Source organism: Pteropus alecto, unplaced genomic scaffold (assembly GCF_000325575.1).
Source record: "Pteropus alecto unplaced genomic scaffold, ASM32557v1 scaffold98, whole genome shotgun sequence".
Classification (NCBI taxonomy): Eukaryota; Metazoa; Chordata; class Mammalia; order Chiroptera; family Pteropodidae; genus Pteropus; species Pteropus alecto.
In genome coordinates this window covers 11,731,202-11,749,780 of record NW_006443570.1, presented here as the reverse complement: position 1 = coordinate 11,749,780, position 18,579 = coordinate 11,731,202, and the positions used below count along the sequence as shown (strand labels likewise).

At 32.3% G+C, this 18,579-nt stretch overlaps 1 protein-coding gene across 6 annotated transcripts in view; it reads left to right on the top strand.

The window, feature by feature from the left end:
- The window catches only part of TRIM37 (tripartite motif containing 37), a 153,932-nt gene that overhangs the window by 21,338 nt on the left and 114,015 nt on the right, over positions 1-18,579 (top strand). For all 6 annotated transcript variants that reach the window (XM_025041817.1, XM_025041820.1, XM_025041818.1 and 3 more), the window contains 3 exons: positions 7,066-7,190; positions 12,574-12,624; positions 13,718-13,799. In XM_025041817.1, the coding sequence (XP_024897585.1) occupies positions 7,066-7,190; positions 12,574-12,624; positions 13,718-13,799 (258 nt within the window). The remainder of the gene's footprint in view (positions 1-7,065; positions 7,191-12,573; positions 12,625-13,717; positions 13,800-18,579) is intronic.

Below are 18,579 nucleotides of genomic sequence, written 5' to 3'. Positions count from 1 at the left end.
ACGTGCTAACCATCCTTTGCATTTTTTAAAAAAAATTAGTTGTCTACATAGACGTTGGCCTACCTCTAGACTCTGTTCTATTCCACCATTTTATTTTATGCCAATACTACAGTGTTTTGATTACGGTGTCTTTATAATAAAAGATAGTATCACCTTTTCAGCTTTGTTCTTTTAAGAGTCTGTTTTGGCTATTACAAGTTTTTTTTGCATTTCTATAATTAATTTTAGAATTAGCTTGTTAATTTCTACCAAAAAAAGTTTCAGGGCTTTGATTGGAATTGCATTGTATCTATAGATTATTTGGGGAATTTGTGACATTTTAACAGTAGTGAGTCCTCATTTCATGAATAAGGCTCTATTTATTTAGGGCTTCTATAATTTCTCTCAGCAGTGTTTTATAGTTTTCAGGGTACAAGTTTTTCTCATCTTTTGTTAGATTTATTCAATATTTCAGAATTTTTGATGTTACAAATGGTGTTTTTAAAAATTTTCAATTTCTGATTTCTTGTGTTTATACATTGATTTTTATATATTAATCTCGTATCCTGCAATCTTGCTAAATTTTATTTGTTCTAGTAGCTATTTTATAGATTCCTTGGATTGCCTGTAGATTAGTCATGTCAACTCTAAATAAAAAGTTTTCTTTCTGATCTGGCTGCCTTTTATTTCTTTTTCTTGTTAGGTTTTACTGGCCAGAACTTCAATATAATGTTGATTTATCATGTTAGCTGTAGGTTTATTGTAGATGTCCTTTATCAAGGTTAGGAATTCCCTCTTATTCCTGTTTGATGAGAGCTTTCATTAGGAATGAATATTGGATTTTGTCAAATTCTTTCTCTGCATGTATTGAAATAATCATGTGGTTTTCTCTTTTAGTTTTTAAAATGGATTAACTTAAAAAAATATTAAATGAACTTTGTAATCCTGTGTTAAACACCCTGGTTTGGTTGATGTATTGTCCTTTTAATATATTACTGGATTTGATTAGCTAAGATTTTGTTTAGAATTTTTGCATTTTTTGTGCATGAGGGATATTAGACTGTAGTTTTTTCTTCAGATATCTTTGTCTTTATTATCAAAGTAATGCTGTTCTCAAGGAATAAGTTTTAAAATTAGTCTTCTTCAGTTTTCTGGAAGAAGTTTTGTAGAATTGGTATTGTTTCTTCCTTAGATGTTTGATAAAATTCACCAGTGAAGTCATTTGGGACTAGTTTTCTTTGTGGACTAGTTTTTGATTACAAATTCAAATTCTCACATAGATATAGGGCAGTTCATATTATCTATTTCTTCTTCAGAAAACTTTGGTAGTTTGTATCTTTTAAGTAATAATTCTAGTTCATTTGAATTTGCAGAATTTATTGGCATAAAGTTCATAATATTCCTTTAGCAGCCTTTTAACATTTGGAGACTATAACGATGCCACTGCTCTTTTTCCTTATATTGGTAATTCATGTTCTCTTTTTTTTGTCCTTGATGCGTTTGTCTAGAGGATATCGATTTTTAATGTTTTCAGTGAACTAGGTTTTGGTTTTGGTTTTCCTCTGTTTTTGTTTTCTTATTTCTTTGATTTTTGTTTTGACCTAATTGTTTCTTTTGCTTAGTTTGAGTTTAATTTACTCTTTTCTCAAATCTTAAGCTAGAAGCTGGGGTTATTGATTTGAGACTTCTGTTCAAATCTTACATTTCTTCTGATTACTTTTTTAAACCATGGATTTCTCAGAAGTACGTATTTAGTTTCCAAATATTTGGGATTTTCCTGATAGTCTTTAATGTCATAAAGTCAAGTTGGTTGATGATGATATTCAAGTCTACTGTATCCGTGCAAACTTTGTTTCATCAGTTTTTGAGAGAGGTATTAAAATTTTCAGCAATAGTTAGAAACTTGTCTGTTTCTTCTGGTAGGTCTGTTAGTTTTTGCTTTAGGTATTTTGAAGCCATTCAATTATGGGCATAAACATCTAGGATTGTTATATCAAAAAGCCAGTTCAGCTTTCATTTAATTATATTTGATATCAAAATGTCGTTTAACCTTTCATTTAACTAGTGTTACCATGCCATATTTTAATTCTGTCATTTTATTTTTAATGTATTCGTTTCTAAGCATTTAAAGTGTGTCTTGTAGGTGGCATGTAATTGGGTCTGGTTTTTTTATTATCTAATATAATCTTTGGCTTTTATCTGGGATGTTTAGAACATTCACATTCAGAGTGCTTACTGATGTGAATTTTGAGTCTAAAATCTTGCTATTTTCTATTTGTTCCATCTGTTTTTTGTTTCCCTTTTTTTGGGTCATTTTTCGATTATTTTTTTAGAATTTGAGTATTGTTATCAGTGAATGACACCGATGTCATTAATAAAAATAAACGTGAATGGATTAAGTTGTACTTTTGAAAATCCTGTGATGAACTGTTTGATGACATGGATCTAGAGAATGATGAGGAATTTAAAGTGAACTCATTACTAGTGATAAAAAGGAAAACTACATTATACAAAGGGAACCTTAAGCAGATAGTCATGATTTTGTATTCTAACAACATAAAACTTGGAATATATAAAGCAGATACTGACAGAATTATAATATTTTGATAAACTCACTATCTATAGCAGATGGTTAAAAAATACCTGATAGCTCCAACTAACAAAAGATTGTAAAAGTAGAGGATATTTGAAAAAGAAAATTAAGACCCTTGATCTAAAAGATATATTGGAATCCTGAATCCCAAAATGAAGAACGTATTTTTTAAGTTCACATGGAACAGATTTAACATTTGATATTGTATTAAGGTATATAGAAGTCTGGAGAAATTTCAGAAATTTATATAAGGGGTATTTTCTGTGACCACAGTGTAATCAGAAACATAGGTTAAACAATCGTGTATGAAAATTTGCATTTATGTGTATGTTAAATATCTACATAGTTTTTAAGTAGGACATTGTAATTAAAATGGTAAATTATTAAAATAATAGATTTAGCTAAGGGATATTTAGAAGGAAACAGTCTAAAATGCAATTTTAAAAAAATTGACTATATGAGTTAAGTCTTCAACTTAAGAGGAAACAATAGTGTAGAAGCATAAAATAGAAATCTTGAAGATAGTAATGATATTAACAAAAGAGTGTCATGAAATAGTTGAGGGGATCAGCACACCCAATATTAGATCTTTGGAAAAAATTAATTAAGTAGGAGATACCCTAGCAAGGTTGATGAAGAAAAATAAAGAAAGCATCCTATAGTATATTGGGAAGAAAAACAGACATAACCACAAATAAAGTAGAAATTTAAATAATAAAAAAATATTAAAAATAAATATATAATTTCTGCTATATACCACGAACTGTTCTGCGTGCTTTACAGAAAATGAGCAACTTTACTCAGGTAGAATCTACAGGAAAAGTGTAATTTTCTAGAAAATTATAATTACCAAAAATAAGAAAGAATATAATTTAAACTAAGAAACATTAAGTAAATTATGTTGGTAATAAATTTCTCTCTTTCAAAAGATATCAGATCTAGACTAATGGAAAAATTTTACCAAATCTTTAAATATCTGTTGCTTATCATAAGCAGTTCTTTCCTTTGAAAATACAAAAAGTATGAAAATGAACATCTCATTCTTTTGAGACTCATATAACATTAATAACCAATTTGGCATATGAACAGTGTAAGAAAAGAAAATTAAAGCTCAATCTTACTGTAAACATAAATGCCAAAATCTTAAATACTGGCAAATCAAAATCAAGATATTTAAGAAAAACAAGAAAGCAGGATCAGGTAGGGTTAATCACAGGAATGAAAGGAATGTTTCATTATCAGAAAAATGTTTTGATTGTAACTCAGGAGATTAGAAGGCAAAACCACATGAATATCTAAATAGAAATGAATAAAATAATATTAATTTAAAAAATATTCAGTTATATTTGATCTTTGTTCAAATATGTTTATTTAGCAAAATATGAGTAACTTTAACTTTATTAAAGGTACCTACTTAAAACTAAGGTTAAAAAAAAATCTGAGATTGCCTACTGCCAGTGTTTTACTTCTGAGTGTGCTGGTTCTTATTTTTAAAATAAGACAATAAATGTGGTATAAATAAATAGGAAGAGATAAAATTCATTTGTGGAAGATATTGTTATATAGATAGAAAATATATAGCTGTTAAACCTTTTTGGTGAGCAGATTTTGGTTGTTGATATAAAATCAAGGTATACAAATCACTAGTGTTCCTGTATGTCAGGAATAATGAGCTAGAAAATTTAATTGAAAAAATGCCTTTCATATTGGTGATAAAAATAAATGATTTTGAATAAATCAAGCAAGATACTGAAAACCTTATAGAGACAGTTATAAAAATCAAGATATAAAAATCACTAATGAAGACCTTTGTAGAGATATCAATTATAAAACAAAAAAGTTGATTACAGAAACTGTTCTGCATCTCATTGATTTTCAGATGTATATTTTGTTACATTATATTGGTACAGCCATAATTTATTGACTGTGGCACATAAATTGACTGTGGCACATTTATTTTTAGTGGCACATAAAGTTATATTTAATAATCAAGGGTCTATTACATTTTATGGACTATAGTATATTTAGCCAGGGGAAAATTCAACATCACAAAGGTACAGTTCTTCAAATGTAATCCATTATTTATTTCAACATGAATTTTCTTGGAATTTGGTAAAATTTTAATATTAACAAGAAAGAACAAAGGACCCCAGATAACCAATGATCCTGGATTAAAAAGAAAGAAGAACAAATTTGGGGTTCTTGTTATATCTCATATCAAAACATAATATAAAATCATAGTAATTAGGACACAGGTTTCATCATAAACAGAAAAATGGACAAGCAGAACAGAATAAAGTCAGGAGTAGACCCCCAGGTATGTATGAAGACTTGATATATGATAGAGGTGGAGGAAGTTGAACCTTTCAACAAATATTGTGTGGGAAATGAAATTCAGTCTTCATTTTACACCATACTCAAGACTCAGTTCCAGGTGGATTAAAGATCTAAATATAAATCACAAAATTTGATTTTTAGAAGAGAATATCTTTGCTATGGGTAGAGAAAGATTTCTCAAGGCACAGTAGGTGCACAATATAAAGAATATAAGATTTGAATGCATTATAATTAAAACTTTTTGAACAAAAAAATTTTCCAAAACTAGGTTGACAAGCCATAGACTTGGAAAAGATATTTGTCATTCCTAAAACTGAACAGCAATGGATATCCAGAATTTATAAGGAAATACAGCTCAACCACAAATAATGATCTCATTATTAAAACAATCTCATTAAAAGTGGAAGGGGATATGAACAGATAGTTAACAGAAGTAGATGGTCAGATGACTAGTAAATTGAAATTTCATTGATAATCTGGTAAATACAAGCTAAAATCACTACACAGTGCTGTCTTACACTCATTAGATTGGCAAAAATTAATAAGTAAAAATGTAAAGGTGCCAAGAATGTACAACAAAGGGAACTTATACACTGCTAATGGAAACAAATGTGCAAACATTGGAAAGCAGTTGGCTACTATCTGCTAAAAATTGACAGTATGCTTTACTAGAAATTCCAGTCCTAGAGAAACTTGCATATGTGTGCAAGGAACTGTGTGCAAGAATCTTTTCCAGAGTTATTTTTTAAAATGAATAATAGGAAACAACCTAAATATCCATTGATAAAGAAAATAAATTGTGCTGTATTCATGCAGTGATATTCTTTAAAACTGTCAAAATTAGTAGATTATGAATATCAGTACAATTAAATCTTGAAAACAATGTTGAGTGAAGAATGTAAGCTACCTGGTGATACAGCCTGATAGTATTTATTAAAGTCCGAAAACATTTAGTACATTGTTTATGGATGTGTGTAGACGCATATACTTGTAGAAACACGTGTAGTTTATAGTGATAGTAAACTTCACTTGTAGGAGTGAGTTACTTTAGGAGGACATGGAATCAAGGAAGGGTACTCATAGTATGTATTCAATAAATATTTGAATAAGAGCTATAAGTTTTGATATTTATTATGATACTAGTCATATCATTCTTAGTGCTGTAAGCAACTGTCATTGAAAAGATATAAAACCCAGTTGTACTGAATTTTATGAATATCATCCATATGCCATTTGATAGTGTATTAGTTCGCTATGGCTGCCCTAACAAAATACCACAGATTGGAGGTTTTAATGACAAAAATTTGTTTTCTCATTGTTCTGGAGGCTGGAAATCCAACATTAAGGTTGGTTTCCTTTTGAGTCTCTCTTTAATTTGCAAATGACTATCTTCAGTGTTCTCTAAAGACTTTCCTTATCTCCAACTGTAGTACACTCTGAAGTATTGAGAGTTGGGAGATTGCAGCATATTTTTTTGGAGGGAGGGCATGTACATAGTTCAGCCCATAACATTTTACAAAACTGTCAAACTGTTTCATATACAGCTTCATGATTGTTATAACAAACCCAGTAAAGCAAGGGAAGATATTCCAGTTTTACACATAAACACTCTCTCAGAGTCAGTGTGTGTGACAGAACTAGGACTTCATACTGGTCGTCTTGAATACAAAATTAGTAGTCTTGACTATCATGCTTATTTTACTAAAGTCGGATTTGTCACTTTTTACCTTTGGCATAACAAAGTATTTCCCAAATCGATACGGGTTAAAACTTTTTTTGTGTATGTTTACATCTTAAAATTTCTCTAGTTCCTGGAGTGCAATTTGAGAAGTTCTTGTTTGAAAGCTATCAACCTGTATGTATTAATACGTAATAGCCTCACTGTAGCAGTCTAAAATATATTTGTTTAAAAGTGGATTTACTCTAATATATAAGGAGAGAAAAATGCATTAAAATCAAATACACTTAATGACTTTACTGTTAGAATGCGAATAAATAAACCTATATTCTTTGAGATTCTTAATTCTCAAACTCACTTTGAAAGTCATTCTTTTTTTCTGTATTTCATTTTTTTAGTATAGAACCAGAATAATTTCTGTTACCCTTTTTTTATTAAGGAGGTGCCAATGAACAGTCATAATTTTTTTCTCACACAGTTGCGGTCTTGTAGTAAGAGTGAGTTGATATCTAAGAGCTCAGAGATCCTCATGATGTTTCAGCAAGTTCATCGAAAGCCCATGGCATCCTTCGTTACCACTCCTGTTCCACCAGATTTTACAAGGTATGACAGTTTTTAAACCTCATTTTTATATGAAGTTTATGTGCAAATGCACGTACTTATTTCAAGAGAATGTTGTTTTCATCTTTTTTTTAAGATGCTGTTTATAATGTTGTGGTGTAGTGAACTTTAGTTTATGCATGTAATGGTTTAAAATATTCTAGTGGACTTCCTTCACTTCTGAGCGTAAAGAGATGACAGTGAATTAGGAATTGGTTACTTCCTGGAGCTTCATCTTCATACTGTAGGAAAAAAATTGATCCCATTTTATTTCATTCTTTATTTAATTCAGTGTCCGTTTTTTTTTTAACTGAGATATAATTGACGTATAACATTAGTTTCAGGTTCACAACATTATGATATAGGTGTCCGGTATCTTGCGAAATGATCACCACAGTAAATCTAGTGGTGATTTTCGTGATGACAACTTCTAAGGTCTCTGAGCAACTTTTAAATATACAATACAGTATTATTAATGATAGTCACTATGCTGTACATTACATTCCCATGACTTAATTATTTTATAACTGACAGTTTTTACTTTTTGACCCCCGTTTTTCGATTCTTCATATAAGTGAGATCATACGGCATTTGTCTTTCTGTCTTATTCTCTTTCTGACTTATTTCACTTAGCATAATACTCTTCAAGGTCCATTCATGTTGTCTCATGTTTATTCTTTTATTTACCTTTTGAGTTTTCTTATATCTTGTTATATGGTGACTATAACTTATTTACATGTATTTTGTCAAAAGGAAAACTCATGAATGGATGAAATGCCAAAAGATTTTGAAGGTGACATGATGTGTTATCTCCAGACCCTAAAAGATAGGGGGAGGAAACAGTTGGCTGCATTCGATGTATCTTTTTAGTTTTTATCTTGTGCAGTCTTAGAATTCTGAACAGCATAATTTTTTTAAGTATGTTTAGACTATACTATGGTGTTAATAGCAGTGGTTCTTAACACTGGTTGTATTTTAAACTCATCTGGGATTATTTTGAAAATTACCAATGCTGGCCTATACCTCAGGTCATTTGAAATAAAATCCCTGTGGGTGTATTAGTATGCTTTGATTGCTATTACAAAATGCCACAGACTAGATGGCTTATACAACAGAAGTTTATTCTCTCACAGTTCTGGAGGCAAGAAGTTCAATATCCAGGTGCTAGAAAATTTGCTTACTGTTGAGGCCTCTCTTCCTGGCTTGAAGACAGCTGCCTCCTCACTGTGTCCTCATATGACCTTTTCTCTGCATGCATAGAGATCAGTCTCTGGTGTATGTGTCTTTTCCTAATTTAAAGACTCAGTTCATATTAGGTTAGGGTCCTACCCTTATAACCTCGTTTAACCTTAAATACCTTTCTAAAGGTCCTGTCTCCAAATACAGTCACATTAGGGGTTAGGGCTTTAACATGAATAGTTCAGTCCATAATATTGGATACAGCTAGGAATTTGTAGGTTTTTTTTTTTTTTTTAATTTCTTCTTAGCTTATTCCTAAAATGAGAGATTAAACCACTGTTTCAGAGGAATATATTGATATGACAGACTAGTCCATTTTATACTTTAGAGATGGCTTATGAAATGCTATCAAGTGTTTCTAGCATGTTGAGGGTATGGTACATTTAGGAAACAGCCTTCGCTGTTTATGCGTTTAGCTTCTTTTTCTTTATTCTGTAATATGCGATGTCCTCTTTGGCCACAGGGTGTTGATTGTACTAGACTATGGTGTAAGCCAGGGTTTTTTAATCCTGGCATTGTTGACATTTTGAGAGGGATAATTCTTCGTTGGGTGGAGGGAGCTTTCCTGTGTATTGTAGGTCATAGCATCAATAACACCTCTTCCTTTACAATTGTGACAAGAATGTTTCTAGACTTTTTCAAATGTGTCCTGGACACAAAATTGCCCTTGGTTTAGAATCACTGGTTTAAGCCCTTGTTCCTCATCATAGATGTACTCCTGAGGATCATGACCACCCACAGTTCCATAAATGGAAGGGCAAAATTTTTCTGGCAGCCAGAACTCAGGTAGTTCTCACTGACCAAGAAGCTATGTCTTTGTTTCTTTCTGAATTAACAAACCAGATAGAATATTCATTATTTATTAAAGCACTGAATATTGTTAAAAGGACTGAGCATTTGCTATTATTAAGTAAATATGGTTGAACTAAGGATGTTCATTAATGTTCCAAGGCTGCCTCTTCAATAATGTCTTCAGCCGTTTTAGTTTTGAATACACATATTTTTTGAACCATTCCATCACTAGTGGAATGAAATAAGTTTTGACATACATATCATATATAAAGATAAGTGTTTTTAATTCAAACTATGGTACATGGATCACCTATGTCAGAGCTGGAGTATTTATCCAAAATGCAGGTTTCTAGGCCCGTTCCCTGACAGCCTTTAGGAGTGATATCCAGAAAATGAATCTTGAGCATTCTAAATAATTCTGCACTAAAGTTTGGGACCCATTCATATAGGTAAACTATTATCCTGTGACCACTTGGCAGCAGCTAATCAGGTAGGCAACTCTGTTTTAGATTTCTTGAGTGTCAGTCTGCCACATCCAGTGATTGTTTTAATTTCTCTTCCCTTTCTAACTGCCCAGAGAACTCAGGACCCCAGCAGTCTTTTGCTTTCACTAACTTTTTTTTGGTTGTAGATGGAAGGGCCTGAAATTGGGAGGGGGAAGGTAGGAGGCACATCAATAAAGAAGAAACCACCAAAAAATTAAAAAATTTAAAAGTCTGAGAATTAAGGAACTTTTTGTGGGTAAAGGTTACCTTAGGGTTCCCTCTTTCCAGTAATGCTTAATGTCTTATTGGAAATTTTGGTTTATAACTTAACCGTAATTTTTATTAGAAAGTCAGTTCATTAGTTGCAGTATACAGGAAACAAGTATTCATATGTTGATGCATTGAGCAGCAAAAAAAGTGGGCCAAGTAAGAAAGGCCAGCATTTATTTACATTAAGTTACAGATCAAAGTTTAGATGTGCAAAGCAGTGGTGAATGTTCCTAAGCTTTGAGGTCATGACTGGATTGTCTTAAGTTCCATCAGTTGATGATTGGAGATGGAGCCACAATGGAGAATAAAAGGCCATTAAACAATTGCAATGTTATTTTTTAAGGACTGTATGCTCAGTACTGTCGTAGGTGCTACAAAGGAGACATGGAAGAGGAACTAATAATTTTACTGAGTATATTTTCCAAATTCAATAGTAGAGAATTGTATCTTAAAGTCTATTATTTGTTACTCAGTTACCTACTGTCTGATATCAGAAATTCTGAAAAGAAATCAAAGTAGAGACTGGTGTGGTAAAGATTCCATACCTAGAAGAGAACTGTAGACCTTGAAAGATACTTAGGAATTCATTAGGCTGATGGGAATAAGATATGTATGCATGAACAAAAAATGTGATGTGATAAGAGCTGCTAGCTATATTTGGAGGACAGCAAGGAAATCCATTTCAACCAGAATTTGAAGGGCTCTTGAAGGTGTTGGAGTGTTGTAGGAAATAAGACTGCATAAGTGTCCTCAGGGAGAACTTAAAAGGTAGAATCAAAAAAAAAAGCTAGACTGATATAGCTCTTCGTCCATAGAAAGTTTTAAATTTCTGGGAGAAATGGTCGAGTTGGGAAGGAAAACCAGTTTTTATGCAGCTGGAAAGGAAAACCGATCTGTTATATTGTAATCACAAATTTTCACAATCCAGTCATGACCTCAAAGCTTAGGAACATTCACCACTGCTTTGCACATCTAAACTTTGATCTGTAACTTAATGTAAATAAATGCTGGCCTTTCTTACTTTGCCTTGTTTCTTTGCTGCTCAATGCATCAACACATGAATACTTGTTTCCTGTATATTGTAATTCATGAACTGAGTTTCTAATAAAAATTATGATTAAAATTATGGAAGAAATGGATACTTGTGGTCCTCTTTCTTCCCTTCGTTCATTAAGTCATGATGAGGACTCTGGTCTAGAGATTTGCAGATCAATATTTTTCGGATTACTGGGCTAGATAGAGATGGTTTGAGGCTAGCTTCTTCATATTCTCTGACGATAAATACTGACACAATCATCAGATAAGTTCAGTCATAAAGACTGGAGTAGAGGAGATATAGAAATAAAACTATGAGAAGGTAAAGCTGTATTTGTAGGCAGAGTGGTAACATCAGTATGCTTTCAGATAACCTCTTAAGGGATGAGCATAACGTGGAGATGTTAATAAGTAGTGATGAAATCAGATGGCTTAGCAGTCTCTATGGCTTTGTGTGTATGTAAAGATGCAAAAGAAATTTTTGATCCGGTATTTTCATGAAATTATAAGAATTTTCCAGCAAATGTTGGTAAATATTCAGTGAATATTTGAATGCCAGCTATGTTCTAGGCATGTGCTAGGTGCAAGTAGTAGGCATGACGAAGTTTTTATTTCCTCAAATTATAAATTCTGTGTTAAAGAGATGATTAAAGCAATAGTGAAATAAAATGATGACTGGTGATAGGGAGAGTATATGCATCCTGTTTAATGCTGCCCCATAGCACTAACTTTAGGTATTATTTGTGTCTGAAAGTTTTCTTTTAAAAATATGCATATGTACTAATCAAAAACAGACTCACAGATATAGAGGACAATCTGGTGTTGGCCAGAGAGGAGGGGGTTGGGGCACTGGGAGAAAGAAGTAAAGGGTTAAAGATGTACAAATTATTAGTTGACAGATGGTCACGGGGATGAGGAGCACGGCATAGAGAATTCAGTTAGCATTAATGTAATGGCTAGGTATAGAGCCAGAGGAGAGAAAGAGCAGTTAGGGGGGTGGTTTTATAAACTATATAAATGTCTAACCAATATACTGTATACGTGAAACTAATAATACAACTAAACAAAATATCTACATACGTAGGCCTATATCACAATACCTTAGGATATTTAGATCTGTTTTCTGTGTTCTGAATGTGATCGTTTTCTGTCGGCAAGTGAGAGCTAGGACAGACCGTACTGTACCTCTTGGTTAGTGAGCTTTAGCAACCTATATTCAGTTTATAAGCTTTTTTCCTCACTATTCTGAAGATCTTGCAAGATCAGCAGGCAACTGGAGGTTGGTTGGAGTCTTTAGACATTATGAAATATGTTATGCATTTAGTGGCAGAATTGACCAACAATTTACTTGTGTGATTGGAAGTTGCATGAAATTATAGCCCAAAGCATGTCATGACTTGACCAAATTTGAAGACTATTCTGAGGAGACTCCCTTGAGCCCTGATTCAGTTCATAGTTCCAGGAATGCTTCCCAGGCACTAACTACATTGGTCCTCTTAATTGGGGTTTGAAAATTTAAACCTATATAAGCCAAATAATTTTATTTTGCCTTTGCTTCTTTTTAGTGAATTAGTACCATCATATGATTCAGCAACTTTTGTTTTAGAGAATTTCAGGTAAGAGTTTTTGACAACTCTGAATGTTTGTGTGTGTGCGTAAGTAGCCCGGAAGGTGTTATCCCTGGGAAGGATGTAAAGCTGATGAACTGCGACACTCATTGTAGTCTTAGAAGAAACATATTTCCTGTAGAAACATAGAGGTTGTTTGTTTGGATTGTATTTCTTCAGGAGAGATTGCTTTCTAGTCTGGGAAAAGGAACCTATTTTTTTTTTTTTTTTTTAAAGAAGAGGGTCCACTTAGCTTTTGCTAAGGTGGGGCGAATGGGGTGATAGAGATCAATGAACACCCTACTCATCTTCTAAAATAAGAGTGGTAGAAAGAAGTCCATTTGAGTCCAGTTTATCTCAGCTCAGAGTGAGGAATTATGTATAAGAGGCCATTATTTTAACAAATTTGTCAGCTTTGTAACTTGCATGTTAGTTCTTTTCACCATTACTGCCTTTTCTTTAAGATTGGAAGCAAAGATTTAAAATAAAAAAGTCCTAAGGGACTTATTTTCAGGGGCAGCATGGAAACAGGGAACCAAGAGTATAAGATCTTGCTTGGGGGAGAAAAACTCCAGGAGATGATAACCATCAAAATAAGGTCAAACTGAGAATTTATACCACTCCCCATTTTATTTGTTTTTTCTTACAGGATAATTTTGTGGCTCAAGTACACACTTTCTGAGGATTTCCCCACATGTGTTAAGATTTAGCACGTTATTTTGTTTTTCCATTTAATAAAAAGGATAATTATACTACAGGGATATGAGGAAGAAACACTTTTTTCTTTAATGGTGAAAGACTGCTTGTTGAAGTGGTAATTAAATTCACACAGTTATATTTTCCTTTTCCCATAAATGTCAGTTTTAGGGGTTTTAACTTGAAACTTAAAAGATACTACTGAATATTTCAGTATTTTAAATTTTCTTTTATTTCAGAATGTAAATATATATAAATTTGTACAGTGTAATCTTGACTTGATCAATCACCTTCTGTTGCTTGTCCAGGACTTTAAATAAGTAACATAAATAAAGTGATTGGTTTTTATTTTGCCTGTGCTGTTTCACAACAGTTTTGATCTTGGGATTTGGTTGCTTTTCTTTAGCACTTTGCGTCAGAGAGCAGATCCTGTTTACAGTCCACCTCTTCAAGTTTCAGGACTTTGTTGGAGGTTAAAAGTTTACCCAGTAAGTTTTTCATATTTCTAATAAATTTTTAAACTTAACATTTTTCAAGATTTTATAGTACACTGGTTTGCTTTTTTTAGTGGAGTAAGGAATTAATGATAATTTTTATGTTACTTTTTAGGGTTTATTACTAAATCTATGAAAAAACGAGTTACAAATGAACAGCATGAACCTTGACATATTGCGGTATCTTATTTCTTGTTTGTAGGAAGATACTTTAGAAGAAATGTTTAAAATTTTTATCTAAAAAATTTTTTTAAGTAAAAATGAAATATGGATACAGAAAGCCATCAGAAACATATGTAGGCTGATTGCATACTCATGGTGCATTTCAGTGTGTTCCTTTGACCTATATATTTTCTGCAAATTGGCAACTGGATCCTGTTGCATGATGAGATGCATAGTCAGTCCTTATGGCAAGAATATAAGCAGTAGTGTGTTCTTTTATCACATGTTGTTTAGTTACATCTTTTTTTGTAATATTGGCAGCGCTTGATGCTTATTACCTATATCTGTTAATTCATTAGGAGTTGCAAAACACTGATATTCTCATTTTATTGTTTCTTTTTCAGTTGTTACTTGTAACACTTTTATAAAGAGACTTTCCCTTTATTATTTGGTTACCCAGTAGTACAGTTCAAGTAGAAGAGGCAGGGTTCTTTCTTGTTATTTACTAGTTTTTGTTATTATTCTCTGAAAGTGAAAAATTATCATTATGAGCTTATGGCTTTATACATATTTAATCTCTTCAGTTGGCTTCTGTATTACTTAGCTTTGACCCTCATATTCCTTAGTAGTGACCCTAGTAGTTAGCTTTCTTGTTTTCATCCATGGCAAGATGCTCTAGGCTCATTTTGTACAGTTTTTACTCTGTACTTTGAATCGACCATTTCATTCAAAGAACTCTGATTCCTTTTAGTGGGGAAATTGTATTTTAGGAACTAACTGAGAACTAGGGATGCTCATTTCTATCAGGTTGGTCACTGTTTCTAGGCCTCCTTAGTGAACAGAGCTAGGAAATACATAGGTAAATGTATGTGGATGTTTCTGGGGAGAGGTGATCTGTATTTATTTAAAAATATATTCAGTAGACTTTATTTTTAAAAGCAGTTTTAGGTTAACAGCAAAACTGAGTGGAAAATACAGAGTTCCATATATCCCTTGACCCACTCATATACAGCACTTTCCACCATCAACATATTCTGCACCAGAATGGTACATTTCTTACAGTTGATGAATTTATTGACATTATCACCAAAGTCCTAGTTTACATTAGAGTTCATTCTTGGTGTTATTTATTTATTTATTTTTGGTCCTTTTTTTAGGCCAAAGACCTTTTGCATACTTAGAGAAAAACTGTGTAAGGAAATGTGGATAAAATTGAAGTTGATAAGCTCCAGGGTCTCAGTAGAGAAAAAATATTTATGAACATTTTAAAATTGCTTTATAATTGTAGAATATTGTTTTTTTGATACATGTATGTATATTTTTTTAAAGATGAAATTATTTATGAGTTTATGCTCATATTTACAATTCAAATTCAGGACTATAGAGGTATTTTTTTTTTAAACTTAATCCTTTTCTATTACACCTGTATCTTTTTTCTTCCACTCTAGGGTTGATACTTCTTGAAGTCATAGGAAATGAATTAGGATATCTCATAATCAGTCACTCATTTACTTTATTTTATCTTACAAACACAGAAATCTCAGAGTAGGATCTCTAATTCTACCATCAGTTTGGTCACTGAGAACTGTTTTAAAATGTTTTTGCTTATACTCTCCTCATTCCCCTCTTCTGCCATGTCTAGACAATGGTTCAGATGTCCAAAGCTTGTTCTCTAGTAGATTCTATTGGAAGAGCTAATGGAAACAATATTCTCTGAGTTTTTCTCTGTTGAAAACAGTTTGTGTCGTTTGTACTCTAAAGCCAGCCAGTATTGCTGGCTCATGTTTTTTTTTTTTATTATTGGATATCTTAAATATTCAATTCTACTTTGTTTTTAGATAAGGTCTGATGACAAACTAATCCTTAAAATGTTGCTAATATTATCTAGATGCCTAAATCTTTTTCTGTTCAGTAATTTACCACTATGTTATTTTTCATTCTGGTTTAGTATTCTCAGTTAAATGCCGATCTCTTTCAATATGTAGTTTTAGTTATTTTTTTAAATGTTTTCTGAATTATAGTTTTAAATATCTGTTGTGTTCCTTCCTTTGATTTTTTTTCTTATGCATTTTGAATCTTTTTTTGCCTGTTTTCAATATTTATTACTTTTTCGCTCTAATCTTTTTTAGCTTTCTTCATCAAAAAATTTTTCCTTTATTCACTTCTTTTTTTAAGATATCAACTGTTGTGCCTACTTGCTCTTGTGTTCCTTTCAGTTCAATCTTTATTTTTTAAATAATCTTTTCTTTTTCTATTTATAATTCTTTCCTTAGTTCTATCACCTGATATTCTTGAGTTTTTCTTACTCTGATTTGTATTATTCTTTCATCTCATTTTCTTTTTTTCTTTCTGTAGCCTATCATTATTTCCCTAGTGTCTTTTAGATTGTTTTGAAACAGTTTATAATTTTGATTCCGTGGGTGTGGTTTTCTAGAGTGCTTTCATTGCCTGTAAGGATGTTTTGCTCTTTATTCTTTGTTTTGGAGGGGAGGCGAATAGTGCATAACACAGAATTTACCATCTTAATCATTTCTAAGTGTACATTTAGTAGTATTAAGTATATTCATATTGTTGTGTTGCCAATCTCCAGAACTTTTTCAGCTTGCAAAACTCTGCCCATTAAGAAATAACTCCCCGTTTCTTTCTGCGCTCAACCTGTGGCAACCACTATTCCATATCTGTTTCTGTGAATATGACTACTCTAGATACTTCATAAATGTGGAATCATACAGTGTTTGTCTTTTTGTGACTGGCTTCTTTCACTTAACATAATGTTCTTAAGGTTCATTCACCTTCTAATGTGTGTCAGAATTTCCTTTCTTTTAAAGGCTGAGTAACATCTCATTGTATGTACATGTACTACATTTTATTAATCCATCTGTCTGTGGACACCTGGATTGCATCTACCTCTTGGCTATAGAGTAGTAATGCTCTGAATATAGGTGTGCAAATATCTCAAGATCCTTCTTTCAGTTCTTTTGGATATATACCCAGAAGTAGTATTGCTGGATCATATGATAATTTTATTTTTAATTTGCAGAGGAACCTCCATACAGTTTTTCACAGTGGTTGCGCTATTTTACTTTCCCATCAGCAGTGTACCTAGGATTCCAGTTTCTCCATGTCTTTGTCAGTACTTGTTTTCTGTTTCCTTTATAGTAGTCATCCTAATGGGTGTGAGGTAATGTTGTGGTTTTGATTTTTGTATTTCTCTGGTGTTTACTGATGTTGATCATCTTATGCTTGTTGGCCATTTGTATATCCTGTTTAGATAAATGTGTATTGAAATCCTTAGCCCATTTTTATCACGTTTTTTGATTTGGAGTTGTAGGAGTTCTTTATATATTCTGGATATTAACCCCTTATTAGATAAATGATTTACAAATATTTTCTTCCATTCTGTAGGTGGCTTTTTATTCTGTTGTTTGTGTCCTTTGATGCACAGACGTTTTTAATTTTGATGTAGCTCAGTTTGTCTATTTTTGCTTTTGGTTTCATACCGAGAAATGCTTGCCAAATCCAATGTCACGAAGCTTTTCTCCTGTTTTTTTTTTTAAGAGTTCTGTAGTTTTTAGGACTTATGTTTTGATCTTTGATCCATTTCCAGTTAATTTTTTAGTATATGGTGTACAGGTCCAACTTCATTGTTTTGCGTGTGGATAGCCAGTGTTATGTCTCAATCAAAAATATGGTGCTTTTTGTCCTGTTGTACTCAGTTGGTATTATATTGAACAACTCTTTCCAGTTTCAGCTGTCATATTTGACTCACCATGTTTTTCAGTAACTAACTCTTGGCCATTTTCTGGTTTTCCTGTTTTCTGGTTCATTAGCTGCCTCATTGCTTCCCCTGTCTTTCTCCCACACAGATGTTGATATCAAGTAGGTCTTTGTGGTTATAATTCATATGTCTTTACCTGCTTGTGTTTTGGGGATTGTGGTCTAGTTTTGTTGTAAATGTTGTTTGCGAGCTTTTGGTTTTGCCGTCCCTTTATTTTTTGTTTTATGTTTGCATCTGGAGTTGCAAAAACTATGCTGCCATTGCAGTGATCTTTTCAGAACCTCTACCTGTTGAAAAATCTTAAAGCCAGTATTTTGTTAGAAGTATAGCTGGCATGTAAATAAGAGTAGTAAAAAATTTTGTTCCATAAAATTATGATAAAAATCAAATAAAAAAGAAATTTATACTATTATTCGCTGATAAAGATCAGGAGTGAAAAATATTTATTCCCTCCAAGGAAATTGTTCTAGGAACATAATTCATAAGAAGAAAAACCTCAGCTATTTGAACAAGGATGTTGATTGATTTTTAAAAAATCACAGTGATTCGTGCTATAATTTATATTGAATAAAATTCACTGATTTTGGCAAGTCTTAACACAGTCATATAATCATTATGATACTCATGTTATCTCATTCCCCTTTTCAACTAATCCCTTTTTTTTTCCTTCCTGACTCCTTTGCAACTACAGATCTGCTTTTGTCACTATAATTTTACTTTTCCACTTAACTAGTAATTGATTTATTTAATAGTATTTACTGAGTGATTACCCTGAGAGCTGCCTCAGGACCTTTTAGAGCAGATAGCCTAGAAACGAAGGAGTTACTAAGTTCT